The 11,298-nt window shown below is 40.4% G+C and overlaps 1 protein-coding gene across 4 annotated transcripts in view; it reads left to right on the forward strand.

Moving 5' to 3' along the window:
* The window catches only part of NDFIP2 (Nedd4 family interacting protein 2), a 63,946-nt gene extending 54,798 nt beyond the window's left edge, over window positions 1-9,148 (forward strand). For all 4 annotated transcript variants that reach the window (XM_081858320.1, XM_081858322.1, XM_081858321.1 and 1 more), the window contains 3 exons: window positions 2,227-2,293; window positions 3,811-3,916; window positions 6,878-9,148. In XM_081858320.1, coding sequence (XP_081714446.1) covers window positions 2,227-2,293; window positions 3,811-3,914 — 171 coding nt within the window. In that variant the 3' untranslated portion in view covers window positions 3,915-3,916; window positions 6,878-9,148. The remainder of the gene's footprint in view (window positions 1-2,226; window positions 2,294-3,810; window positions 3,917-6,877) is intronic.
* The last annotated feature ends 2,150 nt before the right edge of the window (window positions 9,149-11,298 follow it).

The raw sequence follows: 11,298 nt of genomic DNA on the forward strand, positions 1-11,298 counted from the left end.
TGTGACATGGGGGAACTTTTGCCTTTATAGTAGTTTTGTTTCTTTGGTTATCTTTTAATGCTTTAATTTGATTGAACTATGATGTTGATATTTCTACAGATGATTCAGTTTAGGCAAGAGGAACATGTCTATCAAGCAACTTGGTAGTTTGTGTATTCCTTTCTAGCTAGTCATTATTATAAGACCTACTATTCACATTTAAGAATTGGTGTCTGAGTTTGCTTTCCCCCTTCTCCCTTCAGATCCTTTTTTCATTTTGGGCCATTCATTTTGGATTTTTTTGGCCTGAAGTCTGGAAGTGTCCTCTTTTAATTGATTGTATTTAAGCTGTTGTGGGACAGGGTACAGAAGCTCCCAATAAATGATACAACATGGTACCTTTTTGCCCCAAACCATTAAGAGCTTTTCTAAGTGCTATTAATGTTACAATTTGGGCCCAGGTTAGGCGTGAGGGTCTAGGCACGCCTAGGGCACATGGGCACCAGCAGCTACTTAAGGATGCCACAGATTCCCTGCTCCTGCCACATTTTTGAGAGGGTGCAAAGGTGAGACAAGTAGGTCACATCCAAAGGAAAGCAGTGGGAGCAAAGGCAGTCTGTTGCAGTTAACACAGCAGCAGAGACCCCCTTAAAATTGCTCAGGCATGGGAATTTTAATAGATGTCAGATACTTGACCTGTTCTGTCTACAGCTATTACAAACCTTCCTTGCTGGCCTGTTTGGGTTTCCTGTAGCTTCCCTCTTTTTGCCCACAGCCTGGGGAAATCTCAGGACTTACAGCAGGCTTAAGCCCTTTCCAGTGTGCGTCCTCTGCTGCACTGCAGCTGCGTCATGATGCCAAATCTAGGTGATATAAATAGGTGGGACCACACAAAAACAGAGGCAAGTGTACTGCTTGGTTGCAGTTGGCAGGAACAGGTTGTTCATGGCCCTGTGAGACATTCATAGTTGGCCAAGCTATAATAATGTGGCCACCTCTTACTAAAGTTTAGTGAATGTGTTGTAATACTGTGGGAAGCTTTTCTGCATTTGATGAAGGCATATTGTTAGACCTTGTTGGAAGTATTTTTGTTTTTACTGTGTTTTCTTTTTGCAAATGCCATAAATACACTAACAAGCTTTAAATAATGGAAATGCTCCATTAGCCAGTTTAAATGATTATGTGCAAACTGGCCTTATTTTTCTGCTATGTAATCATTTATAAGAGCATTTGGCCCTGCCTTGTTTCTTTAAATGTTTGACTTAACATACTGCATTAGCCAATTAGCCAATTATTTACTGACACGAAACAACCTAGAGTTGATTGGCAAGTTGGAGCAATTGTAGCAACAGAGAAGGAAGTGATTGAATAGCCCCTGCTTGACTAAATTGTTTCTTACCACCCTCTAAAAGTTGCAGTGCACCTTCTGCGTTACTTTGAGTTTCAGGCTGTAACGGTGCCGAGTTCTTGGAGACATTTGAGTCAACCCTTTTTATCAGTGAAGCATGCAGTCTGCAGTCTGCTGAAGGCCAGATACCTGTCTCCAAAACCATCGCACCCTACCCTCCAGCTGCCTGTTCAGATTCCCACATCACAGAGAAGACAAAACTGTCTACCGTGCTCGCTAACAGGAACGATTGAATTGGCCCTTCAAGGTTCATTTAGCTGCGTTCAGCTCACTGCTGGGAACTGAATGCAGGAGAATCTAGTTTGAAAATGAAAAGAGTTTAATGAATCAGGGGTCTTTATGGAACTGGTATTCTTGGCAGCGATTATCAGTAGGGGGTGTACAGAAGGTCAAAAGCTCTCCTTTTGTGGGGTCAGCCAAACATCCCCATCTGATAAGATTAAACTAATGTGACTTTTGGTGTTAATATCGAAAGCAGCAGGCTCCTGTAATGTGTTTGAGATGGCAGACACGGGGCGGGGGGCGGGGGAGAGAGACGGATTTACAAACGCAACCATTATTATGGTGACTGTCTGATTCTAATGAGCAATGCTTAATAAACCATTTTTTCACAGGTTGGTTGAGACTTCTTTGCTTACAAGAAAGTAAAAGAAATAACTCCTCTTTTATTCTAAAGCTGCACAGAGTATATTTGTCTTCCCAAATGCACCAATTGTGATTTTTTATTTATTTGTTGTGTATGTTCTATAATAATGTTATGTATTTTCAGTAAACCTAATACGTTACAAGCATGATTTGAAATGTAGCTAACATGTTTGGGGGCTTTTCTCCCCTTCCAGTTCTCAGATTACTTTACTGGTTATTTCAATGGACAATACTGGCTTTGGTGGATATTTCTTGTACTTGGTAAGTCCCAATCAAAAACTTTACTTTCTGAATTTCCAAATAACTTGATAACTGCGTAGAACAATCCTAACTGGGTTTAAGAAAGATTGGCAGTAAATTTGCACATGTATGCTCATTGAAATCAAGGGCTTACTGTAGCAGTGGTAGAACTTATCACAGATCAAGCACGTTAGATAGAATTTCCATATTGCCTCTTCACAGACAAAGTAATTTTCACAAGAGGCGGTTCATGCTTGAATGTGGCACCAGTCCTTAATAAATAAAGTTTGATCAATTAAATATTTAATTTAACTTTTAAAAGCAAAATCCCAAACATGCTAATGCAAAGGGTCGTCTGATACCTATCCTCAACGTTCTGTTAGAAAATCTGTTTTATATTTTTCATACTCTGTGGGTTTCATTGATACTCTTTGTTTTACCATCGCTCCTTTTTAAAAGTCAGAAAAATAGAAGTCTGTTAGAGACAGAGGGTAGATTTTTCTGAATTATTTTTTACGTTTTCTAAATCTGAATAAGATGAAGCTTGTTTCTGAATTGATCTCATTATGTTTAAAACACAGCATCATAACTGAACTAAGACTATTCAAGTATATAAGGTCAAAGTTTGTGTATAAGCTTTTCTTTTAAGATACCTAGTTTTTATAATTATTTTCTTGGACTATATGAATGGTTTTGAATGCGAGTGTGCCTGTCACTTTGTATTCAATCCATGGAGGTATCCTTTTTGCCTTAGAAATGCACTGTGCATTAATCATTATTCACTCAGGCAAGGGGAAGGGCTTTATGCTGCTGAACACAGTGCTTCTGTTCCCTCAATTTTCTTTTGAAAAGCTGTCTGCCAAGCTTCAGGCTTCTGGGGCAGCTGCAGGGAAGGTTGCTGGGGAAAAGAAGGCTTTTAAATGTATTTGAGCATCCATTGTACATCCGAAGCTTGGCTCACTTACTTGGGTCAGCTGGTGATCTTGCCTTGTGGCGTAACTATCACCCCAACTATTTACTTCTTATTCCTACCACTTTATTTTAAAATTCCATGCCAACTTTCTTGAAACGGCCCGTAAACAATAAAATATAAGAACTAAATGTAAACAGCGGCAATTTATAGATGCACCGCTGATGCAAATAAATCCCCATATAGCCCATACATACCTTGGCAGAAAAAGCAAGAGTAAAACTCAAGTCTAATTAAAATTAAGGCCGTTGATTGATTCAGTAATTAATATAGGTTCCTGTTGGAGATACTGTGATTGATTGCATAGGAAAGTTAAGCTTTCATCCTACTTGCCGCATATTTTTAGCTTCTCTGTACAGTCCCCGACTTCCTACTTAGAAAGCCAGCTTAGGAAAGCACCCTTTCCTTGAACTTGCCAAGGTATGTTGATGTGACTGTGACTCTATAAAAGTTCCTTGGCATACGTACTGAACGTGTAAAATGGCAAATCGTTGAAAGCTTGCTTCCTTTCAATTAGCATAAGAATGCATCTTTTAATCAACGTTTCACATTGCACCTCTGCTTTCAGGTCTCCTCCTATTTTTCCGAGGTTTTGTTAATTACCTGAAAGTCAGAAACATGTCTGAAAGTATGGCAGCTGCTCATAGAACAAGATTTTTCTTCTTGTACTAGAGGTAAGCACCGTAGCTCCTTTCGTAGGTAAGTACTTGGCACAGAAAATGCCTTCAGCGAAATTGCTTTCTCAGTTTTGCATACTTGGGCTTGCATGCACAAATATTGCCTTCTATTGCTTGATAGTTGCCTTTGTCTGTCAAGCCTATTTCTGCAACGTCAGGGTTGTGTTTCCCCCCTTCTTTTTTTTAAAAAAAGCAACAGCAAGTCCCATGCATTCCTCTGACAGAAAAGCAAGCTGTTAATATCTGATTTCCCCAACTTTATTAAATGTTGTAGGCCTCTGCATAAATGCCTGACTCTTCTGTAGTGAGGATAAATCAACTCCCTAAACACCTTTTTAACATTTGGCAGGCGTAGCTATTATGTCTTCAAAGTCCATGAGCATTTAAACTTCAACCCACATTCTATAGAAAAGAGACATACCAGGCCTTAACTGATGGTAGTATGGTCCCATTGAACGTTGCCCATGATATTTGCATTCCCTTTTCAGTTTCCAGATCACTTATCTTAAGGCTTTTGCAAGGACTTCTGACAAAAATGCAAGTTAGACCGGCATTATTATCCCATGTTTCAGTTTGGGAGTGTGTGTCATGCGGGCTAAGAAAATAGTAAGGTGCATAAAAGTAGCTTGCAAGTTCATTGCCAAAGTGCGATTTGAATGAGTGGTTTCCCTTTGCAACACTTGTGGTCCTAGTGTAATATTCATATCACAATACTGACTCTTTCCAAACATGCTCATCTCCCTGGACAAGGAAGAAGATGTTTAAACTGCACCGTCAGTGTGCAGTGGTGCCTTACAGAATTATGCCAGCAACGTAGATGGGTTCCTGTTTCCCAAGTAGCTTAAAATCTAAAAGGGAGAGTGGGGAGGGGGGGGGGACAGCAGAAGAGGGAAGAATGTGGGCAAATGCTGTTGCAAACACTTGAAGTTTGGATGAGGATTAAGAGGATAAACAAAAAGCCATGTGGAAAAGGTGGGTTGTAAGGAGGGATTTCAAGGAAGAGAGAGGTGGCATGCACAGTGTTCACTTTCTGGAAGGGTCTTTCATGGGGTGGGGGTGGGGAGGAAAGGACAGAGTAGTTTAAATGCACAATAGTCTGATTTATTGATTCATCCGGGTTATTTCTTGAAGTTTGGGCCACAGCGGTAGTCATCCCTATATTCAAAAAGGGCCTTGCATGCAATCCGGCTAGTTATAGACCAGTTAGTTTGCTACCTGTAATTAGCAAATTATATACAAAGCGTCTTTACAATAAGCTAGTTGATTGGATAACCGATGGAGCTATTTTTGCCAAAGAGCAAGCAGGATTTAGACGAGGGGGATCCACTATAGACCATTGCTTTGTACTAGCCCATTTTATAGATAAGTATGTTAAGAAACCAGGTGGTGTGCTATATGCAGATTTCATTGATCTGAAAGCTGCTGATTCAATGTCTCGAATAAGACTGCGGGATAAGCTGAACTCTTCCAAGTATAGATAAAATATTGTTGCTCTTTGTTAAATGTCTGTATAAAAACACAGTGCTGAAAGTGTGTTGCTCTACAAATGGGCAGTTCACAGGATCCGTACCAGCCACAAAGGGAGTTAAGCAAGGTTGCATCCTAGCTCCCACACTATTTAATTTATATATAAATGATATTGTCCAGAGTTTAACATCCCCAGAGTATCATGCCCCTAAACTGACCACAAAAGCTATCTATATTATTATACGCAGATGCATAGAAGGGATAAAATGAAGAAAGGGGCCCCAAATATAATGTGGTAAAGCTGTGTTTAAGGCAAAGACTATCTTCACATTTAAATAGTTATCAATATTCAGTATTAATCTTTTATAATCTGCTATACTATACTATAATCTAGTATTAATCTGTTATTACTCTTTGTATCAATGTCTGAATATAATTCAGGGGCTGCAGATAAGAATGTAGACCAACCAATTTAATATGGCTTCAGAATAATGTAAATGAGCTGTGTGCTTGTTTTCAAAATGTATAACTGACTGGAGCCCTTAAAGCATAGGTGAAAACAACATCATAGCATAAATTCTCAAAAAAAAAAAACAGCTGAATGTCTGACCATTCTTGACATGGAATAGGTAAAGGGACCCCTGACCATTAGGTCCAGTCGTGGATGACTCTGGGGTTGTTGCGCTCATCTCGCTTTATTGGCTGAGGGAGCCGGCGTACAGCTTCCGGGTCGTGTGGCCAGCATGATTTAAGCCGCTTCTGGCGAACCAGAGCAGCACACGGAAATGCTGTTTACCTTCCCGCCAGAGCGGCACCTATTTATCTACTTGCACTTTGACGTGCTTTCAAACTGCTAGGTTGGCAAAAGCAGGGACCAAGCAATGGGAGCTCGCCCCGTTGTGGGGATTCGAACCGCTGACCTTCTGATCGGCAAGCCCTAGGCTCTGTGGTTTAGACCACAGCGCCACCCGCATCCCTTGACATGGAATAGGTTGCAGTCTGTAAACCGTGTCTCCCAAGGGTTTACAAACCTAAGATGTTTCCAAACAGAGAGATTCCCATGGGCTTTAGAAGGGGCAACTAAATGAAACTTGAGTTTTTCTGAAGGAAGGGAATTCCGCAATAGTTGGCCACCACCCTAAGGTGGTGGCCAGTCACATTTCTGATGGTGGTTACACCTGCAGGAAAAAAAGCCTTGCTTCCTGTTCTTAACACCTGGGAAGGAATGCAGGGGGAAAATGCTCACTCAGATACCACAGGGGGAAAGCATATGGGGGTTTTAAAGATTAAAGCACCTTTAACTTAGCCCAGAAACTAATTTGCCTCTACTGGAGTTCTTGTAATGGTGAAAAATTCTCCATGTACTGAAATATCCCCGAGAGACTATATTCACATACATATTTCAGAATGCAGTATTGTTAAATATGTTGTTTGATTATCCCGCTGATTTTTTTAGTTAACTAAAATACAGCTCTTTTCTTTTATTCCCAGACTGCATCGACCAGACATTCCTTTCTCATACCAATGTGAACTTCCAGCCAATCTGTAACCTTCCAAGCGAATAGGGAAAGACGACTACTAGAAGCAGGAGATAAATTTGAAGCAGGATCTTTTTGCCGCTTAGGGAATGACAGGGTGGTCTATGCTTAAGTGCCATTTCTGTTCATTCCACTAAATATTTATATTAAGCATTGCCTTTTGTCTTGCACATATGCATATGTGCTAATTTAACAAGAACTTTAAAAAGAATAAATTCCATGCATATGGTCTGCTAAGCAGTTGAATACAGCCAGACTTGACTAATTTGTGTTTTGTATCTGGAAGATTTAAAGTGGTAACTTGTTTTCACAGTATTATGTACTATCTACTTAACAGAAGTTTCATTAAGTACAAGTCATTTGTACTGAATGACACAGTAAGCACTCAGACTCTGTTAGTATGTAAATTGCATTCATCCAATTATGCACATAAAAACTGCTCTATCACATGATATGTAGTTCTATAAACACACATTGAAAAGCTGTCGAGGGCTAACCAAGGTTTCCCTAGTGCACCTCTCTTACACTGGTGTGAATTTGGGTCCCGTCCCCCCCTACATAGATGTGGGCCATAAAAGCAGTAGCCTTAATCACTGCCATTTTAAGCCCAATTTGAAGAGATTCTTAAAGTATGCATATACAGTAAAAAAAATCTGCACGTGCTGTAGTTCGTAAAGTCCCAATATTTGATCTGATAATTATGTTACAGGAAAGTGTAACACCATCCCATGCTGTTCTAGTGATCTAGGAAACCAGATGAGAGATGGGAGCAGTAGCCTCAGTTATCAGATCAGGGAGTAATGGGATTGCTCTCTCTCTTCCTCTGTGGCCTCTCCATTATTTCTGCCTTAGCAGAGCAACATGGGATTGAGCCATGTTGGATCAGTGGCTGCGCTGCTCCCAAAACATTCCCACCAGCCCTTAAGCTTCAAAAAGAAGTGTCCGGATTACAAACAATGGCAAAATATTAGCAATATCACTTCTTCTCCAATGTCTTACCAGTTTGATGTGCATACGGGTCTTTGGGGCTGTGTAACTTTGTGAGCGTTAAGCCCTGCAAGAAAGCTTTTGGCAACAATCTGTACAGAGCCAAAAGAATTAAGACGTGCATCAGAACAATGATGTTTCCTTAAGGGCACAAATTGATGGATTTTGAGTCCCGGTCCTGCAGGGGGGGAAATCTTACACTCGTTTCACTGTCATGTTCATCATCTCATTGGAAAGGCTAGCGTAAGATAATTGCTAGTCTGGTCCTGCACTTTTTTCTAGGTAGGTAGACCTCTACCCCACTCCTTTTTCTCGCCCTACAATCATTGGCTCTAACTGGAGATCAGGACTGTACACTCTCTGCACAATCTCCACTCCTCTAGGTGAGTTTGTCAAGGAGCCCTGCTCCATTCCAGGTGAAAGGAACAGACATTGCACACCACCAGTGGATGAACAACCTAGTTCTTTAAGCCGGAGTGTCAGTTTTTCTTGTCGTTGTGTTTTGTGGGAGTATTTCCATAATCACCGTTCCTTAACCCCAAAGGTTACTCGCCATGCTTTCACAGGAATGATGTTAAGTTTAGGTCAATTCCATTGGGCACATTTTCATTTTCCTTGCAAAAATACAAGCAATTCGCCATCAGTGGTATCCACACCATAGTAATGATGGCCCTCCCGTGCAAAGGAATATATCTAGGGCTTTTTATGGGGAGGCAAATGTTGAAGCACATGTGTTTCTTCCCCAAACATCTCTGGGACTCTGCACTCTGGCATGACGGGAGACAAAATCTCCCAGATATCCACAAACAGCTCTCATCTCAGTTGCTGCCAATCACTAATCACTCTGCCTTTGGGGAGTGGTAGATGCACATTTATTCTTTTGTTTGTTTCTTAATTTGAACTCTTGCATTTTTAATACTAATGTGTAGAGGAATTATATGTCTCATTTAGTGCTGTATCCAATTTTGTATCTATTGTATGCATACGGTTTATATTCTTTAATATTTCAGGATTAATAATAATTTAAAAAAAGGCCGAAGAGTTTGAAAGCAAAAGCCCACTACTGCTTTTCATGAAAACAAGATTCTCTTGGGAATTCCCATGTGTTTCTCTCTGAATTCATCAGTATTTTTTCTATGATTTTCTCTCCTCTCTATCTCTCTTATTTATCTTCCTTTTTTTGCATTATTTGTTCTCATAAGAGGCAGGTGAATAAAAGTTTTTGTTTTGGAATAAAGGCTCCTGGTTTTATGTTGCACGTTAGGAAACTGCTGCAGTTTCTATCCGGTCAAATGGTTTATCTGGATTCTTTCTGCTTGGTTCCATTTTTAAAACTATAAATTTGTTACAGTGTTGTGGAAGATTTGTAAACGTGTGTGTGTGTGTGAGAGAGAGAGAGAGAGAGAGAGAGAGAGAGAGAACGAACGTACTTGTGTGAGTGGTGTTTTTATCTAAGATCAAAGCTGCTGCTTTGGCGATCACTCATAGCTGAGTAAGATTGTCTTCCATGAATATGGTCTTAACAGTGAGTCTGTAAGTGATTGTGGAGGCCAATTCTGGATCCACACATCCTTCCACAGTGGGGACATAGGTTTCTGGGTAGTAGCTGAAGGTTTGCCAAACACAACTTCCTCTTGGCACGTTTCTCCCTTTCGTCCTGACACCCTTGGTAAAGGCTGTTCTCCGATTGGAGCACTCGCAGGCCAGTGTTTCCCAATTGTCGGTGTTTAGACTACATTTTTAAAGATTTGCCTTGAGAGAGTCTTTGAACCTCTTTTGTTGGCCACCAGCATTACACTTTCCATTTTTGAGTTGGGAATAGAGTAGTTGCTTTGGAAGACGATAATCAGGAATCTGCACAACATGACCAGTCCAACGAAGTTGATGTTGCTTTGACACTGGTGATCTTTGCTTCTTCCAGTACAGTGGCATTAGTTTGCCTGTCTTCCCAAGTGATGTGTAAAATTTTTCTGAGACATTGTTGATGGAATCTTTTCGAGGAGCTGGAGATGCCGTTTATAAGTGGTCCATGTTTTATAAGCATACAGTAAAGTTAGTGGTACAATAGCTTTGTAAACAAGCATTTTGGTTTCCCTGCAAATGTCCCAGTCCTTAAACACTCAGATACTAGGGGCAAGGCACTAAGGAAGAGTCTCTCAATTCTTCCATCCTAGTGGCAGTGTCCTGTTTTTAAATAACTGTGTGCACATAGAAAGAAAGAGACTTCATATTTGCCCACAAGGGAAAACATACAGGAATTTGAGATGAGTAGAAAAGTTATTTCCCGTGGCTAGAGCTAAATCATTTTAAGGTGACTTCCTAGGTTTGCTGCTGCTTATAAGAAACTGGTTCCTGCCTGGAAACTGCAAGGCAATGAAGGAATTTCTCATTCGGAATGATCTTGCTGCGGAAGTGGCTGCATTCGTTACTCTTCCCTGAGAAGTCAAGCCTGCAAGTTTCTGTTGTATATATGTACTTTGCAGTCCCCTTAAAAATAATGAGGTTGTAGGGCTAAGTTCTTGAATCTATTGTGTCTGCTCCACACCTACACCTGCCCCAGAGTGGATTATTTTTAAATGAAAGATATAGATGAGACATTATTTTGAATCCGTTTCCCCCATGTATACTCCATGTGAAAGTGTTCAGCTAAATAGGAGCTTCATTCTACCTACAAGCGCAGTCCAAAGCCCTTAGAAGTGGGAGGGCAAGTAATAATGAAATGAATTATTTGGGTTTCTCTGTACACATAAATGCTTCAAGATGCAAGAGCTCAGTAGCTTTCATAAGGGGGAAGGACTGGTAGTAAGAGGAGAATCCGCTGTCTCAACGGGAAGCAAAGTACAAGCTCCTAGTTTGCTGCTTTAGGTCCCTTGGCTTTTGACTATGAATTCATCCTCTCCCCTTCTTCAGTTCTTCTATTAAGAAAAACAACCTGAATTATTTACAAGGGTTTTTATTATAGCTGCCTTGGTTTCAGTGGGGAAAAAATTAAACGTTCTAATTTGCCACAATAATACATGATTTATAGAAGGGTTTCCCAAACTTGGGCCTCTGGCTGCTTTTGGACTACAACTCCCATCATTCCTAGTAGGACTAGTGATCTGGGATTATGGGAATTGTAGGGAAGATGGGGATTTGTAGTCCCAAAACAGATGGAGACCCAAGTTTGGGAAACTGATCTATAGTGTCAAATGCTTGGATATTGTTCCCAATAGTTTTTTTTAAATGTAGAATAGGCTTTAATAGAGGGTCATGGACTTGGTTTTTAAGAGATTTAACAGACGTCTGATATTAAATATAGATTTTAAAAATAATCTGTTTTACATTTGAAACAGGCATTTCAGTTCCTGGGGACCAAAAGTCCTTCTGCATCAGAGATCAAAATAG

Source organism: Podarcis erhardii (assembly GCF_964252035.2).
Source record: "Podarcis erhardii genome assembly, chromosome: 4".
In the NCBI taxonomy this organism is placed as follows: domain Eukaryota; kingdom Metazoa; phylum Chordata; class Lepidosauria; order Squamata; family Lacertidae; genus Podarcis; species Podarcis erhardii.